This window comes from Condylura cristata, unplaced genomic scaffold (assembly GCF_000260355.1).
Source record: "Condylura cristata isolate star-nosed mole 26May11 unplaced genomic scaffold, ConCri1.0 scaffold00042, whole genome shotgun sequence".
Classification (NCBI taxonomy): domain Eukaryota; kingdom Metazoa; phylum Chordata; class Mammalia; order Eulipotyphla; family Talpidae; genus Condylura; species Condylura cristata.
The window spans coordinates 4,765,374-4,787,709 of NW_004567143.1; the positions used below are offsets into that span (position 1 = coordinate 4,765,374).

The 22,336-nt window shown below is 58.5% G+C and overlaps 1 protein-coding gene across 1 annotated transcript in view; it reads left to right on the plus strand.

Moving 5' to 3' along the window:
* Nucleotides 1-22,336, plus strand: part of LOC101619722 (inactive polypeptide N-acetylgalactosaminyltransferase-like protein 5) — a 49,871-nt gene that overhangs the window by 10,876 nt on the left and 16,659 nt on the right. Inside the window, exons 3-11 of the mRNA XM_004694383.2 lie at nt 280-461; nt 1,202-1,323; nt 1,549-1,721; nt 3,293-3,413; nt 8,463-8,629; nt 9,918-10,040; nt 10,964-11,213; nt 13,070-13,187; nt 16,139-16,285. Of these exons, the coding sequence (XP_004694440.2) occupies nt 280-461; nt 1,202-1,323; nt 1,549-1,721; nt 3,293-3,413; nt 8,463-8,629; nt 9,918-10,040; nt 10,964-11,213; nt 13,070-13,187; nt 16,139-16,285 (1,403 nt within the window). The remainder of the gene's footprint in view (nt 1-279; nt 462-1,201; nt 1,324-1,548; nt 1,722-3,292; nt 3,414-8,462; nt 8,630-9,917; nt 10,041-10,963; nt 11,214-13,069; nt 13,188-16,138; nt 16,286-22,336) is intronic.

The window sequence follows — 22,336 nt, forward strand, 5'->3', positions numbered from 1 at the left end:
GCAGTGGACTTCGTCACTCTGCCTGTTCTGCTCCCCACTCTGTCTCTAGGGGAGCCTCTCACCCTCCGCATCTCTGGCCTGTACCCCAGTACTGTATGAATAAATAAATAAATCTTTTTAAAAAAAAGTGCTAAAAATGAGGCCCGGGCAGCGAGGTGCCAGTTCAGCGCGCAGACCGAGCCTGGAGCCGGGGCCTCCTCCAAGGCCGCGTTGCCCGGCCGCCCCTCCCACCCGGGGCCTCGGGCAGGGCCGGGTGGTGACGCCCGGGTGATGTCACAGGCTTTGTGAGGCGCCTGGGCGAGCCCTCTGAGCCGGGCGCCGGCAGCCAGCACAAGCACGCTGAGGGGCCGGGCTCCTGGAGCCCGCGGTTCGGAAGAAGCAGGTCTCGCGCCACCCTGAAGGCCCCGCCCGAGGCGCACCCGGGGCTCACGGCCCTCACGGCCCCGTGCAGTCCTCTCTGGGTAGGTGGGAGCGGCGGCCCCGGGGCTGGCGGGGTCCAGGCGGGGGCCCTCCTCAGGTCAGGCACGCGGCACCTTGCGTCACTGAGTCTCGGGGGACGCCGGCCCCCCGGCCAGGGTCAGGGTCTGATCGTCTGCCGGGGGCTGTGGCTGCCAGGCTGGGCCGTCCTCCCCTGGAGGTGGACTGGACTCCTGGGACCGGTTTTCATGGTCTACCCCGTGTCTCAATTTTCTGCGATGTGTCCTCTTCCAGAGTTAGGCGGGTGGTGTTATTCCAGGATAAGCGCACGGGCAGAGAGGCCCTTTGTGGTGCCAGAAACTCACAGGGCAGCGGCCCTGCGGGCAGCGAGGGGTCCACACCCCGGCTGCTCGGCCCAGCCAGTCGTGGCTCTCGGGCCTGCAGACTCAAGACTTGTTTTTTTTTAAGATTTATCTATTTATGCACACAGAGCTGGGGTACAGCCAGAGGTGCAGGGGCGGTGAGAGGCTTCACCAGAGACAGAGTGGGGAGCAGCACAGGTGGATGGACAAAGTCCACTGCCGAGGGGAGCGGCGGGTGGTCAGGAGAGGCCCCGCTGCGCCCTGTGGTCACCTCCGGGCTGGGGATCCAGCTCGCACTGAGGCGGCCGCGGCCAGCTGGCTGTGTCCTCACCCGCTGCGGGAGGTTCCACAGAGGGGCCTTGCTGAAGACCTGCGCTGCCACGCCCCCGAGGGGCTGAGCCCTGTTAACGGGGCCCCCACAGCCAACCGCGGCATCGCCGGGCGCTGGCCTGGCGCTCGTCTCTGGCATGTCTTGCCATGACACTGTAAAACATCCTGATGCCAAGTGGTCATCTGAAAATCAACCTGAGAGCTTTGTCATCAGGTAAAAAGGAAGCGCAAGGAGCTAGATGGCAAGCAGCTATCGCGACTGTTTCAAACCACGGAACCAGCTAACGCAGCTTCTCTTAAATCCTCCTGGCGCAGGAGACTGAGCAGACTTCAGTCATGCTCAGGCCACAATGAGACACGCTGCAGCCCCACGTCTGCTCTGCGGCTCCCTGGCATTTGCTGTCTGCGCCACGGTCCTGCTCACGTACTTCCACCACAGCCACGAGGCTAGCCGGCGGCAGGCAAACCAGGGCCTGGCAGTAATTTGGTCCCTTGGAAAGAAACTGCAGCAGGAAGCCCCCCGCGGTGCAGGGCGGACGCCCTACCTGCATGCCAGCGTGGACGGGCCCAGGGCGGGCCAGGCCGCAGCCCAAGAGCCGGTCTTCAGTTCCGGTGAGCGCCTCTGGGGGACGGGGAGAGGGGGCGCCGGGCTCAGTGTTTGGGGGAGGAAGCGCGTGTCCTTCCCGGCGCAATGCCAGTGTCAGGCTACGAAATATGTGTCGTGGATAAAAGTAGGTACGCGAGGCCCCATTACGCTCGGCCCCCCATTTATGCGTGCCCCCCACCATCTCATCATTTCGAACACAGCTACCGCGCTTGTTCAGATGCTTTTGATTTTTCAAAGTGTTAAAAACAGAAAACCCAGGCCCCAAGTGGAGTCCTTCTGCCGGGACCCCCACCCCAGCTTTCAATCCCTCCCAAAAGTACAACCCAGTGGGCACCCCTGGGGTGGGGTGGGGGGCATCCGACTGGTAAGACCCGCTTCCGTGGGGCGTGGAACGCCCTTCCTCACCACCTGTCCGTGACCCCGTGCTGCGGAGCCCTGGGCCCAGGCAGGACACTGCCCGCGGTGTGAACCTGCCATCAGGCCCACGGTACCCCAAAGCCGTGACTGATTGCGGCAGTGGGGCGCAGTCGCCCTGTGAGCCCTGTCTCGCTGCTGCCCCTCTGCCCTCGAGACAGTAACCTGAGCTGGCGGCTCCTCCTGGCTCCTTCCCGTCTCATGGTCTCTAAGGATATTTGTAGATTTACAGACGTCCGGCAACGAGTCTCGATCTGCTCTGCGAATCCACGTGTCCCTTCTTGTCCGGGCAGAGTGTTCCCCTCGGGCGAACACGGGGCGCGGGAGGGACACGCTGTGGCGTCGGCGTGTCTCTCTCCTGAGGGAAACGCCAACCTGTAGGCCGAAGCAGCTGTGCCCCGGCCAGTGCCCGTCCCCAGGGAGGGGCAGGGCCCTCGGCATTGCCCGCACCACCACTAGGCGGGGAAAGAGAGCGCTGCCCCTGCTCCGTGGGGGTGGCGGGTCCCCAGAAGCCCCAGGGCTGCCGGGTTCCCCTGGGTTCGAAGGGACTCTGTGGCCCTTGCCGGCCTGTGCGGGGCGCAGCCGGGCGGGTCTGAGCAGGCTGGCTTTCTCGGGAAGACGCCACAGCCCTGGGCTCACGGGGAGCAGGGGAAGCAGAGCTGGGAGCCTGCCCGGCGCTGCTGCGGGCAGCCTGCCGGCCCCTTTGCTCCGTGGCTTCCAGGGGACCGCGGGTGTGTGGCACAATCGGAGTGGGGCTGCTTCACCGCCACAGGAGCCGCCTTTACACATAAACGTTCACTTCCTACTGAGCAGCGGAAGGTAAGAGGGTCCTGTCAACGCCAAAGGACCACGTAAATCCAGGGAGGAAGCGGAATTCTGTGAGCTCCTTTCCGCTCGTCTCCCATTCCATTGTCCTTACGAGACGCCGCACTGCCTAGGTGAGCCACTGCTTACTCACATTTTTAGATTTCGCTGTTTTGTTGCAGCTGTATTTGAAACTACCGGTTCGCTGCTATAAATTCCTATTACAATTTCTGAGTGGAAAATGATTTGATATCTTCCAGTGAATTCTATTTTTTAAACCAATGTTTTCTGTATTTCAGCATGACTCCTGTGCTCTCTGTTCTTTCGTATTCTGATTCTCTAATCCCCTCCCTTACAGGCAGCAGTTTTAACTATTCGAACCCAGAGCTGTATAACGGATTTATCAAATATGGATTTAATGCCCTTATCAGTAAGAAGCTGGGCTATGAGAGAGACGTGCCGGATACCAGGAATAAAATGTATGTGCTGTCTAATTTTTAATATCAACTAACTAACCAGATCTTAATTTTTGGCACATCAGAAACCTTACAACATAGGTTCCTGTTTAGAGCCCAGTAATGTCTATTTCGAAATGATAGAGCGAACAGTGTAGAGAATTGACTCTCTACTGGCACAGGATGTGTTCTGGAGGTTTCTAAGAATTTAGTCATGCCCCAGATCTTGTTAAATCATTAGTAAGGACCTTTGAACAAAGGGGATTTATTTATGCTACAAAATGCTTCGGACAGCTACTTTTCCTTCGAGGTCTCCTTCCCCCCCAGTGTTCCATTAATCACTTGTGTTAATGATTAATGCCTTTTTTGAAATTGTGGTTAATATACATGGCACTGGATTTACCATTTTAGCTATTATTTAACCAATTTTCATTCAGTACATGAAGTGCCTTCACAGTTACAAAACCATCACCCCCTCCATCCATCGCCAGGACTTCTTTATCCCCCAGTGCTATACCATTAGACACCAACTCCCCAGCGCCCTCCTCCCAGCCTCCCACCCCCACCCTGGCACCTACCATTCCACTTTCGCCAAGTCCCTCACAGAAGTGGGGTCATGCAGTATGTGGTGGTTTGTGCTGGGCTCATGTCACTTATGAAGTCCAGGCTCACTCATGTTGTAAGTACATGTGGGTTAAAGTGTTTTTAGTATCTGTAGGTCCTGGTGGTGCCCAGTGAGAACAAGTCTGGGCCCCACTCCCCCTTAGCTAAATGAGGCATCTTCACATACAAAGACAAGAGGAACCGCAGAGAACAGGAGGAAGTGAGGATACATGTCTTGGTGCACCCTGCATGGGACACCAATGTGACATCACAAATACAAGAACAGTCTCAGGGGCTGACGTCACAGGATAGGACACACCTGTCTGCTCGTGAGGGGGAAGGGCTTAAATCGCTGAAACCATAGAGCAGGATGTGAACTGAGACTGGACAGCAACTTTTTATGCAGTTCAGTATTTACCCACCACAAAAGAAAGTCAGCTTGAATACCTATAAATCAGGGGTTTCTCTCCATGCCATCATTTCCCCCCTAAACCTCCCATTCTCAAATAACACATCCGGAGCAGCTAACACAGCAGTGGGCAACAAGCAGGGTGCCGCCCGGAAGGACGGAGCCACCACCCCCTGCCCGGGCTCTGAGACTAGACAGTCAAAACGCCCCAAGAGCCCCAAAGGCCAAAGTCCAAACCCAGGGCTACAGCCTAACAGGACAGTGCCCGACAAGAGGCCAGGCCACCGTCGGCAGGTCTCGGCCGCGCACACGACTGCGAGAGACCTCGGCCCCACGAACAGCGCCAGGGGACACGCAGCCACCGTGGCCACGCGTGCAGCTGCCTCGGCCAGATGGCGCCGGCGATGGCCGCACCAGTCACCAGGAGTGCTGGGCAGCGCCGGCCAGTGCGCTGGGCCCCAGCGGTCCGCAGAGCGGTCGGGACGCCCAGTGTTCGCGGCTCTCTGTGAGTTGCCGGGAGACACCGGCAACAACGCTCTCTGGACGCCGCTTGTGCGCCAGTCAGGGGTCTGGACGCTTCTTTCCGTCTTTGGAGGCCAGGAGCGGAGCCTCGGGTCTTCTTCCTGCAGATGCCAGCAGAGGCCGGCGCGACCGCCTACTGCTGCTCTGGCCGGAGTCACCTCTGACCGGCCTCAGACCCTGCCTTATATCCTTTCCCGGGGTGCTCCACCCACAAGTCTGATTGGGCCATTTTCCAGCCCTGTGGCTGATTGGGCGCGTTAGCACCAATCAGCTCATAGCTCACACCTGATTGGCCCACTCCTTTCCCAGGAAGTGCTCTGCGGCAGCAAGGGCTCTGCCGAGCCCGCGCAGCTGCTCGAGGCGCTGCGTCCACCCTCGCCCCTCGCCCCTCGCCCCACGCCCCACGCCCCACGCCCACTAGGCTTCCCTCCCCTCGCGTTCTTAGGGAAGACAGCGTTGGGAGAGGCATGCAGAGAGGAGCAGACCTGGCAGGGCGATGTGCAAGATGTCAGCTCATTCCACAGAATTCAGCTCCGCAGGAAACAGCGTCTGCCTGAGCGGATCGAGCCGCGCTCTCCCCCCCCCCCAGCACCTCCCTTTCAGCTCGGCTTTGAGGCTCATGTTTGAGGCTCCAGATGAGCGTCACTGAAGAACGGCTGACAGCGCTCTTTTATGTAGCTCTGTCTCTGATTTGACTTTATTTCTCCTCAATTTGAGATTTCTCAGACTTGCAAAATTGCTGAGGACTGTTTCAAAGAAGTCAGCTTCTCCCTGCCCCCGAGTGCCAGCCTCACCCAGCCCTCAGGGCACGCCGGGCGCTGGCGCCCCGGCCTGGAGGGGCCATGCAGGGCACCTGTCCCTGTGCCTCCCAGCAGAGGCTGCCCCGGGCACCTGCCCCTGTGCCTCCCACGGGAGCAGGTCCGAGTGTCTCTTCACAGCTGGTGACCACGTCCACCTGTCATTTGTGCCATGTTCCTCTGCGTTGGGGGTTTGGCTGGCATCACATTCTAAGGGCGCATTGTGGGGGGCAGGAACGTCGGAGTCGTGATGCCCTGACCTCCTCAGCGTTGAGCTCCGAGGCACATCGTCTGACCCTGACCTGTGAAGTTACTTTCACTACTTCATCGAAAGGGCAGCTGCCAGATTTCTAGAGTTACTGTTTGTCCTCTTGTAATCAGTAATTGCAGATCTCGTTTAAATGTTAATCGCAGAAAGCTGCGGGCACACCAGAAGGCACACGCTGCAGAGGGAAACCACTGGTGGCCATGGCTGTGGTTTCCGACTTTAGACTTTAGTGTGGCAGGCGTGGCCTCGGGCGCCGCTGGTTGTGACCCCACCTGGAGTGTGTGCACCAGCCCATACAGCCACGCCGACCGCGAGTCGGTTCATCATTTAAAAAAAAATATTTATGCACACAAGAACTGGGGTATAGGCCAGAAGTGTGGGGGTGGGAGGACTCCCCAGAGACAGTTGGGGGGCACAACAGGCAGACTCTCTGCTAAGGGGGCAGCGGGGAGACAGGAGGGGTCTGCTGTGCCCTGGGGGTCCCTCCCCGGGGATGAATTCCTGCTGTGGGGGCTGCAGACAGCTTCACAGTGCTGAGACTCAACCCCTCGGCCACCAGGGAGGCCCAGAGTCAGTTCATCTTGATTTGGGATTTATTTTAATCAGAAATCACTGCCAAGTTTTATCAACAACTTCGCGTGCCAGGCTGTGGGGAGCAGGCCACGCGTGACCGGCGCAGCTGCAAGGTTCTGCTGTGACCCTGCCACTTCAGGCCACTGGACGCACAGCCTGCGAGGTGGTGCTGTGGCGCGTCACGACTGGCGTTCCCAGGCACAGAGGAGGCAGGAGTGGAGCGTGGGCTCTCAGCCCTGGCTCTCAGCGCTCAGGGCCCCGGCTCGTGCCGACGCTGTGGGCCCCTCTCCGTGCACGTCCCTTTTGCTTAATCCAGCGCCAATGACTTTGTCATGCACAAACAAAACAGTTCAAAATACAGCCCAATAATATGGCACGACGAAAAATAATTCAGGGGTAATAAGTGCTATCACTAGACTTCGGCTTCTGGTTTTCTCTCGTGCACAAAAATAAAAATAAAAACATTTTATATGAAGGAAACATGAAACTTGCATTGTGTTCAACCGCTGAGATTTTAGAAATTGTTACCACAGCTACCACTACACGTGTTACACTGATTATAAGTACAAGGAAGTAAATGTTTAAAATTTAGATGTACTTAATTGGGGGTGTAGTTATAACATGCTTGAATAATTATGCATTTCAAATTTAATAACATTTTAAAGGGAAAAATCAACAAAGTACTTTTATTGTGGCCTCCCTGGTGGTGCAAAGCATTAAGCACAGCACTGTGAAGCTACCGCAGTCCCCGCAGCACAAGTTCAATCCCCGGCCAGGGAGTGACTCACATGGCGCGGCAGACCTCTCCTGTCTCCCCGCTGCTCCCCTCAGCAGTGTCTCAGTCGATCCACCTGTCCTGCTCCCCACTCTGCCTCTGGTGAGTCCTCTCACCCCTGCATCTCAGGCCTGCACCCCAGCTCTTGTGTGCATACATAAAACTTTACTTTTTTAAAGATTTGTTTATTTCTGCATACAGAACTGGGGTACAGGCCAGAGTGGCGGGGGTGTGTGTGTGTGTGTGTGACAGTATTCACCAGAGACAGAGTGGGGAGCAGAACAGGCAGATCGACAAGGTACACTGCTGAGGGGAGCAGCGGGCGGTCAGGAGAGGTCTGCCGCGCCCTGTGGGTCACTCCGGGGAGGGCGGGGATCGGACTCACACTGAGGCGGCCGTGGCAGCCTGCAGCGCTGAGTCCTAGCCCGCTGCGCCACCAGGAAGGGCCTGCATAAAGAAATCTGGAACTTTCAATGTGAGTTTATTAAATCTCTCGTAGAGAGGCCGAAATAATTTGTTTATAGGATGCTCAAAATGAACTTGGATTGTGAAACTTGTGTCAGGAAGGAGCAATGGTTACTGGCGTCGAGGGGGAAATGACTGCGAAAATATTAGAAGAAGTGAAAGCAGAAGTGAAAGAACGGCTTGTGCCTCCTTCACTGTACTGGCGCCCGATGGTCACGCCCATCCACGAGCGGAGCTGCCGTGGCAGGGGCTTGGGGCGCGGCCTGGGCGCCGCAGCGGTGTGCAGGGGGCACTGCTCGGGGGGGGCTGGCTGCCAGCTCGGGCGCTGAAAGCGGGTCACGCGGAGGCCGCGCGGTGGGAGGGCCGGAGAAGGGACCCGACCGGCGTCCAGAGACATCAGCGTCCACCTTCAGAGCGGGTGAGTGACCCCGGCAGGGCCACCCGAGCCCACGGACGCGCTCCAGGGTGCGCCGGGGTCCCCACCGGCCGGGGCGCGGCTGTTCTCGAGTCAAGGACAGGCCCCCCGCTGCCGTGAGCACTCAGCTCACGGGACCCACAAGAACCGGAACGGGGAAACGCAAGCTCGGGAGAAGCTGAGGAGCGCACCCCTGCGCCCCTCAGGTGAGTCACCGGCCGCCCCGCTCTGCGCGCCCGCCCGCAGGTGTCGCTACAAGCGCTACCCCAGGAAGCTGCCCACCGCCAGCGTGGTCATCTGCTTCCACAACGAAGAGTTTAACGCCTTGCTGAGGACAGTGTCCAGTGTCATGTCACACACCCCACAGCACCTCCTGGAGGAAGTCATTCTGATAGACGACAGGAGCGAATTTGGTGAGACAGACCCACAGAGCTGCCGGCTCTCTCTCGGGGTGCTGAGTCGGGTGGCCTGGTTGGGGGGAGGAGCTGTCCCTCTGGGGCGCCGGGGAGGTGAGAGTGCCGCTGACGCCCCGATGGCGGCAGGAAGGCCACGTCCCCGGGGTCTGAAGTGTGCTGTGTCATCTTGCTCGGAGGGAGGGAAGTGTGTGTTTCAGAGGAGGGTCCAGCACCCGGAGGCCCCGGGGACCCCGAAGGCCCAGGGAGAGAAAGCCTGGCAAGTCTGGGGCCCGCCGAGCGCCTTCCAGGTAGCTTATGTCGAAGCTGGGCAGGGCTGGAGAGAAGACAGGAACCCAAGTAGGAAAAGACCCTGTGAAGGGCAAGGCTTGAGCCTCACCTGGAGGTCATGGGGCGCCGTCACAAGCTGAAGGCAGGGCCCTGCGCCCCCTACCCGGACCGCCCGGAGCTCTGGGCCTGCCCCCGCCCCAGCCTGTGCTTCCAGAACATGTCACGCTGGGGCACAATCTAATGAGCAGCTCTTAGCATTTGGAATAAATCACCTGTTTTCCAACTTCATTGCAAACCTGGGCAAACCGAGAGAACCACGTTGGTGTGAGGTCTTTACCGCCAGGGAAAGAAAAGACCCCAGGTGGGGGCTGCAGGGGTGTCACCGGGGGCAGCTTGGCCTCCTGCCAGCCACATCTGGGCGCTCAGAGCGTGTCCAGGCACCACGCCTTGCTCCCTGGGAGCCCCCGCGGGGGGTGGGGCGGCCCCTCAGCCCTGCACTCGGGGAGAGATGGGCCTGTCCTTGACCTGGGGAGCAGCCCGGGCAGGGTCCCCGCGACCCTGAGCACACTTGCTTGTAACGGGCGTCGGAACCAGGTGTCGGCGTTCTCACGGCGTCCTGGGCGGCCCCTTCTCCGCCTCCAGTTTCCAGCTGCCCCGCTCTCAGGTCAAGGCCACTGCCATCAGGTCTGAAAACAGCCTCAGACAGGAGGCCACACGAGCCTGGGCTTCTCTTGTGCTCTCTGAAGTCTGAGGGCGGCAGCCGTTCAGCCGGTCCGTACTCGGGGCTGCGGGTCAGCACGCTGCGGGGCACCAGGGCTTCCCCGCGAGGGGGGGCCACCCGCCTGGCCACGGGGCGCAGCAGAGCAGCGTCTCGATGTCGGTATGTCTCTGTACGCAGGACACCGCTGTCCCTGTGGTCAGAGCGTCCGCGGAGGCGCGATCGGGAGTCGGGCGACGGCCGCGGTTTCCACTCGCGTAGTCACCACGTGCCCACGGTCAAGCGCTGGTGTCTTTGCAGATGACTTGAAAGACAAGCTCGACTTCCACTTGGAGATTTTCCGGGGAAAGATAAAGCTGATAAGAAACAAGAAGAGGGAAGGGCTGGTCCGCTGCCGGCTCATCGGCGCGTCTTTCGCTCTGGGTAAGGGCCGCCCCGACTCCGTCGGCCTCCACCGGCCCGGGCCGCGTGCGGGACCTTCCTGCCCACGCGGAAACGCCCCAGGCGCCCTCTGGGCTCCGCGGGCTGAGACAGTGTCGTGATTCGGCGCTGAGTCTCCCTGTGCTGGCCAGAGTGGACGGGACCAGCTCCTGCTTCCCGCGCGGCTGAAGGTGTCCATGTCGGGAACACCACAAACCACGGCCCGCTGGGCGTGGCCTTCCCAGACCCTCGCACTTGGCCTGCCGCCTGTAGGTGGGCTCAAAGCGCCTGGCGCCCACCTGTGCTGCCCAGCGAGGCCACTCCCCATCAACGCCTCGCCCTTTCCCCCGCGTGCCAGCGGCTGGCGAGGACGGGGTCCCCTGGGTCGCCGTGGAGGCCCTGTCTGGTCACTTCTCCGGCAATTTTCACTTTTCACTATTACTCAGAAACCACACTGGCGTTTGCCAAAGACCCGCCCTGCCTGGCCTCTGGCTCCCGGCCCGGCCGGCACCCTGTCCTGCTGTGTCCACCCTTCAGGAGGGCCCGCGCGGCCGCCTCCGCTCGGCTCAGTCGTCCGCTCCAACGTCACTGCGAATGTCCTTCAGCAGAGAAGCCCCTTGGCGCCACCGTCATGGGGAGCGTGCCTCGTTCTCCGCGACGCCACCGCCACCTGCCCTGGCCTGCGTGGCTGACAGAGGCCTGGCGGCGTGGTCCCCGGGCAGGCGTGTTTGTGCGGGTGCACAGCTACACTTGGGGTGCAGAACTGAGTGTGGCTTCTTGTCTCCCGCCGCCCCCCAGCGCGGCCGAAAGCCCCGTAAGAAGCAAACACTGGCTGGGGGTTGCCGAGGGCTCGTCGCACACTCTTGGGTCTGGCCTGGCCGGCAGGCGCTGTCCACACACTCACGCCGGCCCGCCCTTGCCCCCAGGGGACGTCCTGGTGTTCCTGGACAGCCACTGCGAGGTGAACAGTGTCTGGCTGCCGCCCCTGCTGAGTGCCATCGCCAAGGACCCCAAGACCGTGGTGTGCCCGATCATCGATGTCATTGACTTCAGCACCCTGGAGTACAAGCCCTCTCCTGTCGTCAGGGGCGCCTTCAGCTGGCACCTCCGCTTCCAGTGGGACACTGTTTTCTCTTACGAGCTGGAGGGACCAGAAGGAGCGACCGCTCCCATCCGGTGAGCGTCGTCCAGCGGGCAGGGCGCCAGTGGGTGGGACCTGGCAGAACTTAGGGAGACACTCTGAGTGTTCCTGCGATTGCTAGGGCTGAACGAAATGGGGTGTTCTACGTGGGTCTTCTTGCCAAGTGTCTATTATAATAGAATCGGGGGGCTTGGGGCTTGTCACTTGAAAATGAGCCTGTCACCCCAGGGGCGAGCACGGCTGTGACAGCGGCCCTCGGACTCCAGGCGGGCACCGTCAGCGTGTGGGCGAGTCTCAAGGTGGCCTGCGGACCAGGGGTGCAGCACGCAGCGGCCCAGGGAGGGCCTGGCCGTGGCCCGTCCGTGGCTAAAACATCTCTGCAAGTGCTTCCACCCGTCACTGTATAGGTTGAGATAAAAGAGATTTTCCAAGATTACTAGTCCCGGCAACTGCACCTCTACGTGTGAGAATGGCTCGAACGCTGGGACTTTCAGGACCTGTCTCGGGAGAGACTTCCCAGGCCCCCCACGCCCACTGTTGGCTGGGACCCCGGGCTCAGGTCTTTTCTCTCACTGGTGACCTGTTTCACGACCACACACGTGCGCGCCAGGATGTCAGCCAAGCAGCCTTTGGTCTTTGCCTCAATCCGAATTTAGCCAGGGCTGTGTGACCCTGCTACACTTGCTTAGCCTCTCTGGGCTTATTTCCTTATCTGTGAAGTCTGGAGAATAATGGTTCTTCACAGGGCTGTCATGACCATTAAACGGCTTAGTGCGTTTCAGAGATCACCACTGTCTGAGCACTCCACTTTTGTATCTTCATAATTATTTAATAGTTGCCGTTATGATTCCTACAGTCGTATCTTGGGCCTTTCATTGTCTAAATTACTGCACCTCCTGCTCTCGGCCTCAACCGGGCTCTCTGTGGCTCCACACCACGCACCTAGCCATGGGAGAAGCCCGAGTGCGGCCGAGGCCCCGTCTCAGACGGGGCAGGTGTGGGGAACCAGAGCTCGGCTCTGGGCTCTGAGTTAAACAACTGCACACACGGGTGAATGTGGGGGCTGCGTCATGACGTGCTGCCCGCCCAGACCTGGGGAGCAAGTCCGCTCAGCCGAGGCGCCTGTCTGTCCCCCTTCCCAGCGAAGCTCACCCCTCCTCACCTGTCCCGCGAGCCTGCTGCCCGCGGGCGAGTCAGTGCTCCGCGCTGCGGGGTCACAGGCTGCCCGAGCCGACGCGCCCACAGGGCCACGGCACTTTCTCCTGGAGTCGTACATGGCGGGAGGGGAGACTGCGAGGCGTGGAGGGCACCGAGGGTGTGGCCTCCCCCCTGCGTCGGCCATCTTGATGGCCGACAAAGAGGGCGACCACTTCTCGTGAACCCCCGACTCTCGGCTCTGAGGCTCACTGGAATGCGGTTTTGCCTCGACCCCCACAAAATGTCAATGGCCTATCAAACCCAAAGTCCAGTCTGGGTGCCTGTCCGACCTGGCCTGTGGGCAGTGGCCAGGCTGCGGCCACTCCCTGCTCCTTGATGTCAACTCTCCTCCCCGTCCCTCTGGTGGGGCCAAGAAGGTGCTTCCTGACCTGTGATTCCCCAGAATTAACATGACATCACTCAGCGCCCCAAAGGGCCGCTCCAGCTCCACCACCCAAGGCGACCGCGCCCCCCCCCCCCGGGACGAGCACGGTCTCCCTCCCGGTCTCCCTCCCGCCCAGACGCCGCAGGGCCTGTGCGGCAGGAGAGGCACGATGGTCACCTTGGGAATTTCACCCACCCGGAAGCTGCTGACGTGGTAATTTGGGCGTGAACGAGCTTCTCAGTTTGAGCATGAGCATCACCGACGTTCAGCAGGACTCTGGCAAGCCTGTCGCGCCGCCCTGTCCTCCAGGTCGCCCGCGATGGCCGGCGGCATCTTCGCAGTGTCCAGGCCCTACTTCAAGGAGCTCGGGCAATACGACGAGGACATGGCTCTCTGGGGCGGGGAGAATGTGGAGCTCTCGCTGCGGGTGAGTCACCCCGGTCGCCCCCGGGGGGGGTCTGCGGGAGCAGCAGTTCGCGGCGGGCCGCGGGTCTCCGGCGTGGGCATCGCGAGGCGCCTGGTGTTACACGCACCCCCCAGTTCCCGAGGCCCCCTGCAACACTTGAAATGCCCGATAAAACGCCGGCTCTGGGCACCCCACGTCTTCCTTTCGAGCGTGTGAGGCTCAGCCTGGCTCCCTCGCTGGGCCTGTCTGCCGGAATCTGCTCTCCAAGGGGCTTCCCGAAGCCCCAGCTCTGCTCCCCTCTCCTCCCAGGCGACATCTCCCTCCGTGCGCCCTCGCGGGCTCTTGCTCGGCTCCTCCCATTCCTTCTCCTGCGTCCCACGCTGCGTCCCACCCCCACCCCTGTCGCCCCATCTGACTGCACCCTGGGCCCGCGAGCCGCCTGCTTCCCCAGCCCTTCCTGACCCTGGGCGCCCCCCTCGGCCGCCCTCCTCCCGCTCTCCTCTCGGGGGTGCTGCCAGCAGGGCCCTCTCCCTGAGGGTCCCTCACCCTTCCTGCTCCAGCCTTCCCTGCGCGCCCGCGGCCTGCCCGCCCCTCCTGGGCTGGCGCTCAGCCCCGCTTCAGTGCCCGCCGTGCGCACCCGCGCCCCAGGGCTCACGTGGGACCCCGTCGCGAATCTTTGCGGGGGGTGCGGCCGGGGGCGGGTTCCCGGAGCGGGAGGCGGCACACAGCTGTGCCAGCGCGTCCGGCAGGCGCCCGGCGGGAGCGCAGGCCCTGGCAGCTGAGCCCCCGGCCGCTGCTGCCCGCTCCACGACGGGGCGCTTCTCTCCGAGCGCGGGTGGAGGATGGCGCCTGGCGAGCAGCGCCCCAGCTTTCCGCTAAGGTGTTTGCCGGGACTGGGAAGATGTGGCCGCTCGCCTCGCACTGACAGACAGCCTGGGCCTGGAGACACCGCCTCAGCCCCCTGGCCTGACCCGCCGCACCCTCTGCCCCTCCACCTCTGCTGGAGGCCTGGGCCCTAGGGCCCCTGCCACCCCTGCGCCAGAGCGGAGGCGGCCGCCAGACTTGGTGCTTCGGCGTGACCTCCCTTCCTCCTCCTCTGGTCCACCCCCTGGAGCAAGGCCAGCGCGGACCTTGCCTGCTCTCCGAGGCCCCGGGCTGGGAGGCCTGGTTTCATGGGGGCTTCCTGAGCCCGAAGCTCGGCTTGCTTCCCCGAGGGCAGACCTCCAGAGCATCGCACCGGCCGCCCGCGGGACCAGGTGATGCTGTAGCCAGAGAGGCAGGTGTTGAGGCCCGGCTGGCTCAGCACCCCGCTCCCCCTCCACGCCCAGCCCCATGCAGGTCCTGCATTGGACCTACAACCAGCAAAGGGTTGTCTCCCCGGTGACCCCCAGACTTCCTCAGACCTGTGTCTGACAGTGAATGGAGGGCCTGGGACCCCTCTCTGGTCTCCAGCTATCTCTGCAGCAAAGAGTGGGCTGCTACCTGGGAGTGGGAGGAGTGGGGAGGGCCGGGGTGCGCTGAGGCTGAAATCTGGTCTCCGGTGCTGCAGACGCTGCCTGGTGCTGGGTCCAACCCTGCTGAGGCCTCGGCCAGCCCGTCTGTCCAGGGCTCGTGGCTTCCCGTGCCCAGCTCAGCAGCCAGAGCTGCCCATGGCGGCAGTGCGCCCGGCCCGCCCCGCGGAAGCTCGGCCAGGGGAGGCCTCGTCCTCGTAAGGGCCTGTCGTGGTGGGGACCCCGCCCCCCCAGTCGGGGAGGAGGACCACAGACTGAACATTTCCAGGGGGTTTTATATTTCTATTTTAAGTAATTGTCCGGTAGAAGGAAGAACGCACGATGAAATGATCGGTTTGGTTTTGGAAAAGAAACAGTTAGATCAGTAGTGCAGACTGAGAAAGTCCTGCCCTGGATGGCCACGTGACGTGTCCCCCTTCACCTGGTAAACAGACTGCAGAGAAAGAGGGGAGAGGCCCGCCTCCGTGCCTGAGCCCGGGGGGGGGCGCGGGCCTGCCACGTGGCGAGGAGAGGGTGCAACGGTGGCGCGTCGGGGCCAGGCGACGCCAGATGCGCTGTGAGCGGGCCGAGACGGGCTGCAGGAATTAACCGTGGAGGAGAAGCGGGCGACTGGGGTCTCTGGCAGCCACCTGGACTACGGAGACAGCAGATGCAGCCGCAGAGGTGCAGGGCAGACGGGAAGAGCTGGACAGACCGGCGTGGTTTACGGAGAACGCAGGCCCGTCAGCGTGGTGGACGCTGGCCTGGGGGCGTCCGGACCGCGGCGTGGGCAGTGCACGCCACGCGGGTGTGGTCTGCAGCTGGGCAGCAGGCTGGGCCTGGAGGGGCAGGGCTGAGCCCTGCTGGCCACCCTAGGGGTAGCCGCAACTCAGCGGCGTGGCTGCAAGAGCGCGGGGTCGGGCCGGGCCATGGCCGGGGAGTCCTGTCTCGCTCGCCTGCCCCGTCTGTCACCCACTGCGCTGAATGCACGATCCCAAGCCGCGTGTCTCGGGCGGACTCTGCCCGAGGCCAGGGATGGGCGAGCTAATATTTGACGGTCGGCATCTCCACCCCTCACAGCGAGTGTCTGGACCGGGCCGCTGGGAGGACAGAGGTCTTGCTTACGTGAGCGCCGCGGCCCCTCGCCTGCAGGGAGGCTGGGAACCACCTGCCAGGGCGCGGCCGCTCTTGCCCACGTGGCCTCGTAGCTTGCTGTGTGGCTGCCGCGGGCCTCTGCACTGCTCACCGTGCTGCTTTCAGATGTGCAGATTCGGCTCGCGCTGGTCTGGCTGGACAGATCTCCACGCCTGACACCGGCCCATGGCAGAGGGGGCGCGTGGCCACCCGTCTCCTGCCATCAGCCGGCCGGCCCCGGCTCGCTCCCCTTGTGAATGGGCAGGAACCCTCAAGGCCGGCTGTTCCGGTCAAAAGCAGTGTCCCAGTGGCCCCTGACTTCCGAGGCCACTGACGCTCTGTCCGCAGGTCTGGCTGTGCGGTGGCCAGCTTTACATACTGCCCTGTTCTCGCGTGGGCCACATCAACAAGCACGTGCAGCCGCACCCCGACGTCATGAAGGCCCTGGACCGCAACAACCTCAGGCTGGTGCACGTGTGGTTGGACGAATACAAGGTGAGGGCGCGCCTGCTTTGAGGCGTGGACGTGGCTCGTGCTCCGGGAGCCCCACTGCCTTCCAGACACCGCTGCGGTCCCCCCGTTTCCCTGAATGAGCGGGTTCGCCCCAGCCACCCACACACCTCCCCAGCGCCTGCCTACGGCTCGCTACATGTGCACCTACTTTAGTTTCTGGGGCCAGCCAAGCTGGCAGCGTCTCACCCAACAAGCAGTTCCCCCGCCCCATCCGCTTTTCCGGTGGAAGGCGGCAGATGCCCCCGCCCCCACCCAACTGGCAGGAGTCTCCTCCTCTACCACCCAAGTGACGTGGCTGCTGCTGTGGCCACGCAAGCCTCGGCCGCTTGTTTTCTGCCCATGACCGGCCGCTTCTCCGCCAAAGCCGCGCTCCTTCTTGGCGCCTCTCCCCATGGTGAGAGCACCTGGCGGTCTTAAATAGGTCTAGACACCCAGAGAGCAGGTCGTTTACTCGAAAGCAGCTCATCCAGAGTCCACGCACAAGCTGTGCACGTGGACAGTAACTCAGTCAGACCTCATTTCAGCAGCATGAATATGTAAGGCGAAATAGAGGACACAAAGACTCTCTGCGATGCTGGGTGAGATCTAGTGCTTATTATTTTTAAATCACAAGATACCGACACTCAAGTTCCCTCGTGATCAGGTCAATGTGAGTAAAACCTCAGTGAGATTCCTACCTGGCCACGAGACGGGCGAGCATGTCCCGTGTCTGAGAGGGCCGTGCACTGCCAAGCCACAGCAATGCCCTGGCCTCACTGGGAGCGGCGTCCGGTGCACAAACGTCACGGCAGAACGGCCTGGCAGCGCGGGCAAAGGGGAGGCTGTGGCGCCTCGAGCCCGGCCACTCCGGGGGTGCAGGTGCCCGTGGCCGCCGCGTGCTGCGCTGAGGCCCCAGCGCTGCAGCGCAACGAAAGCCACCTGCCACAGACACACCCAGACAGTGCGGGCGGGTCTGAGCGTGCGATGGAGCAAAAGCCACGCAACCGCGGCGTGGGCTCCAGCGCCCCATTCGAGTCAACCACGGCAACGAGCCCACGCAGTCCAGGCGTGCACAATCAGCTAAGCTCGGAGATGCCACAAACACGCGCAGAATAGCGCTTAAAACCGCAGGAGAGGGCTCTCCCTGGTGGGGCGACGGGTCACAGCACCGCGTTAAAGAGCTCTCAGCAGCCGCTGCGGCACGAGTTCGACCCCCGGCCAGGGAGGGACCCCCAGGGCGCCTCAGACCCCTCCTGACCCGCCCGCTGCTCCCCTCAGCAGTGTGTTTCGGTCCATCCACCTGCTCTGCTCCCCGCTCTGGCTCTGGTGAATCCTCTCACCGCCCCTGCACCTCTGGCCTGTACCCCAGTTCTGTAAGCATGAATAAGTGAATCTTTTAAAAACACACACACACACACAGTGGAGCCTCACCAGTGGAGACGGGGCTGCAGCTGGTGAGCAGGCGCTTCCTGACCCTGGGTGGGTTTTCTGTAATCCATGAAGCTGCCACTGACATGCACTTTTTGCATGTTTATTATATTTCCTGATCTAAATATTTTTTTAACAGGTAAAATACGTTGATTTTAAAAAGTCACATAGTAGTCAGATACTCCTGAAGTGAGAAGCAGCTTCTAAGCCTCTACTTCCACATCTCAGAAGAAACTGACAATTTAGTTTCTTATTAACACGCAGACATGCGAATTCATGTCTTTTCTTTTGGGTAACTAGATTAGTTTAACATTTTGTTCTAAAATTCTTTCCCATTGGTTAATATATTTTAAGACAGTTCCCGGGGCCTGTCTCCCTGTGGCGCAGGGGTTAGAGCCCAGCGCTGCGTTGGCTCCGTGGCCAGGGGGCCCCCAGGGCGCGGCAGACCTCTGCCGCCTCCCTGCTGCTCCCTCCCTCAGCAGTGGGTTTCAGTCTCTCTGCTTGGTCTGCTCCCCACTCTGTCTCTGGGGAGTCCTCTCACCCCCGCTCCCCAGATCTTGTATGCATAAATCAATAAATCTTAGCAAAACAAGAGTACTTTCAAATCAGAAGACAAAGCATAACGTTTTTAAGTATTCGCTTTGGTGGTATCTACTGAAATCGACCCCATAGTTAAGTATCTCCCGCTGACGGACACTGGGACTCGCTGACAGTTCTGACAGGAACATCCTTTGCGTACGGCTCGCTGTGCCGAAACCCCTCGGCTCCTGCTGCGCGGCCCGGCTGACTCACCCAGGCCGTATGGGCGTGTGCATCTGGTGGCCTCTGCGGATGAGCTGGACGGGGGCTTAGCTGAGGGGTGAAAGGCGCACGGCGGGGTTCAACAGGGTTTGCTCACCAAAGACTTGCTCATTCAGTGGCCTGGCTCTTGATGTCCACGCAGGAGCAGTTTTTCAAACGGAGACCCCACCTGAAGTCTGCTGACTACGGAAACATCAGCGAGCGAGTCCGCCTGAGGAAACGCCTGGGCTGCAAGCCATTTCAGTGGTACTTGGATACTGTCTACCCAGAGCTGGAGGCGTCTGTCATCAGCTGATGAAAGAAACACTTTTCAGTAAAGGAGGGCTAAAAAGTCCTCTATTCCCTCTCAGAGAGAGCACAGGTTTGGAACATCATGAGATGCAATAAAGAAGAAAACGGCGGCCACGGAGGTCCACAGGAAGGCCGCCTTTCGTTCCTCCTTCAGTGGTGGCTCTCAGTGCCCCTGGGTCACTGCCACAGGCGAGGTGCGGTCAGATGACTGAGGTGAAGTATCACGCCCAGTTATTTGCCAAACGCAGTCTTGGGGGACTGGAGACTTGGGTCCACTCGTGGGTGTCTGTCCCCCATCTGTCCCCCACCCTTCCAGTAGCCTCAGAACTGGAAAGCTACAAGCCTTGATTACTGGGGCTCTTCAGACCAAGGTTTAGCTCGGTCTGTTTGCTGATATTCCCCGCGCGAGCTCGTGTTTTCTGCCTCCTCTTCGCTTATGTCGCTCAGCCTCCGCCCTCCACTTATATTCACATCACCCATGGCGAGATTCCCTTTAGTACAGGATGGGGTATTCCCCTGTATATGTGCTCCCCGTCAGCTTAATCCCCCCATCTGCCATCGGGCACTCAGGTCGTTTGCCAGCGTTACCGAGATCAGGGGCCTCAGCACTGCTTTTGTACTTCCAGTAGATAGCTGGGAGTGGAGTTGCTGGATCTTATGAACCATTTTTTAATTCTGAGAAACCACCCTACTGTTTTCCAAACTGTCTAGGGTTAGATCAATTTGTGTCCCATCAGGAGTGTAGAAGGTTCGCTCTTCTGCACACCCTCACCGGCACGAGCTTCTGGTCTTCCGGATCTGGGCCGTTCTCATGGGCTAGCTCACGGTGGCAGGACTTGCATTTCCCTGTCTCCCGGGCAGCTGTAAGTCTTCCTTGGAGGCGTGTCAGCTCTTCTGCCCATTTTTATGTTGTTTTCTTTCGGTTGAGTTGTATGAGTGTTTTGTAGATCTTGACTATTAGACCTGCGATGTGCAGATATCTTCTCCTATCTTGCAGGTGTCTTCATTTTACTGATAGTTTCTCTCACTGAGCAATCCTTTCAGCTTGATGTCCCGCTGATGTTTGCTTTTGTGCCCCTTGTTGGAGTCTCCAAAGACATATCTGAAATCAATGTTGCAGTGTTTTGCCTAGGTTTTCTATGTGTTTTGTGGCTTCAGGTCCTACATCCAAGCCTTTAATCCATTTTGAGTCCATTTTTGGGTACGGTGTGGGAGTGGTTTAGTTTTCCCAAAATCAAAGACTTTGTTGATTATACACTCTTAGCTCTTTTGTTATAAATTAACTGTCCATTCTAGTCTGGGTTTATTTCTGGGATCGCAATTCTATTTTGTTGGTTGGTGTTTCTGTTTTCATGACTTTTTTGATTACAATAGCTTTGTAGTATGGCATTAAGTTTGAGAGTGTGGTACCTCTGTTCTTTTTTGTCAGGATTGCTTTGGCTATTCGAGGTCTATTGTGGTTCCATTTAAATTTCAGCATTTTGTGCTTGTGAACCTTTGAAAGGTTCTGTTGCTTCGGGGAAGTGGTCATTTTCAGTGTTCATTCTTTCAATACATGGGCAAGAAATATCTTTCCATTTCTTTATATCTTTTTCTTTCAACAATGTCTTGTAACTTTCATTGTATAGGTCTTTCCCCTTCCTTTGTAAGTTTATTCCTACATGTTTCTTCCTGATGTGATTGTAAGTGGACATTTTTCTCTTAGTTTGCTGTTTATAGGAACACACGATTTTTGTGCATTGGTTTGGCAGCCTGCCCCTTCACTTGCTGTTTTAGATTTTTAATGGCATCTTCAGGCTCTTCTGTGCATACACCCTGTTATCTGCAAATTGTTCCCTTCTAGATTCTTCCCCGTTTGGGTACCTTATATCTTTCCCTTGCCTGACTGCTTTAATTAGGACACCTAACACTAAATAGAATAGCAGTAATGAAAGTGAACTTCCTCTCTTCTGATTTTGGAGAAAAAGCTTTCAGATTTTTTGCCACTTAGTATGATGTTAATTAGAGATTGTTATATATGGTCTTTATTGTACTTAGGTATGTTCCTTTTATCCCACCCTTTTTTTTCCATAGGTGGATAGGTTGAGCCTTTCATCTGTTAAATGCTTTCTCTACAGCTATTGATACAATCGTACTTTCTTTCCTTTTGTTGATATGATGAATTACACTGATTTCTCGATGTTGAACTATCTTTGTATTCCTGGAAAAAAATCCACTTGGTCATGATGTATAATCCTTTCAGTATATTATTGCTTTCAGTTTGTTAACATATATAAAGGTAGTCATGGGCTAAATTAAATTTGTCATGTAATTTAGTAGTTCAGGTACTGGATAACATGGGTATACCTTAGAAATGATGTAGCATGTTGCTTAGACAATCTCATCTTGAATATTGTTACAGCTGACTCTGGATAGAATAGAAATTAGAATCAACATCCAAGTATTTGATATGACTGAAAAGAAAAGCAACACCTGTCCACAGATGGAAATTCCGGGGCTTATTTAAAGTCTCATTTATATGTTGAAGCTACATGAAGAATATGTTAATCTGCTCAAGACTTCACAAAACAGTTTTTAGTATTGTTGGGATTCAGGTTATGGGATTCAGGGCATGGGGCTCTTGGGTCCTTCTGAGAAAGAATTCAACACTCCCCTTCATCAGCAAATGGCAAGTTTATTAAGGAAAAGAGAACAAGGAGACAGCGACGGATACACTCCTGCACAGACAAGTCTTAAAGAGGAGGCACATTTTGCCAGGCCAGGGGTGTCCTTTCATAATGTTCCTGAACGGAGTTGTTGTGGAAATTATGGCCTTGGGCTCAGATTGGGTCGGTCTTCTAAAATTGAAGACCTGCCTCTGGCTGATAACCTCTTCTGACACATATTAGGTTCCTGGAATCTTCCATTGCCTGTCCCAGTCAAGATTTATCAATCGTCCCTCCCCTCAGGTGTTTGTCCTCGTAAGACTTTCCACCCTAAGTCTTTCTAAGGTTCCATCCAGCCCTAAATGAAGGCTGGATGTAACTAAGCCTGTTTCTAGGGATTAGTCTTAAAACGCAGCTGCAGGAATGATAAGCACTTACCCCAGTGGGCCCTCATCCCGTTTCACGCTGTGCAGGGCACCGACTCTCACTTCACCTCACAGCTCTGAGGCAGGTCCTACTGTTATCCCTATTTCACAGGCGAGAAAACAAAGGTCAGAGTTTATCTGGGGTAAGGGTTGCCAGATTTAGCAAAAACACAGGATGTCCGGTTGGATCTGACTTTTGGGGAAATGGCAGTATTTCAGTGTCTTCTGCGTAAAACGTGGGACAGACAAGGAACATTCTTCATCCCACTCGGTTTCGTATCTGCCTGAGCTGCATCTGTTAGCTGCATCTGAGACAAACCAACACTGCTGGGCTGATGTGACCAGCTCAAGGCCCCTCGGCTCACCCCTGAAGCCACAGTTGGAAGCATTTTAGTACTACGCTGTAGAACCCTAAGACGCGACCCCCTAAGATAGCAGTTGCCGAGCCGTCCCGGGCCGCCCAC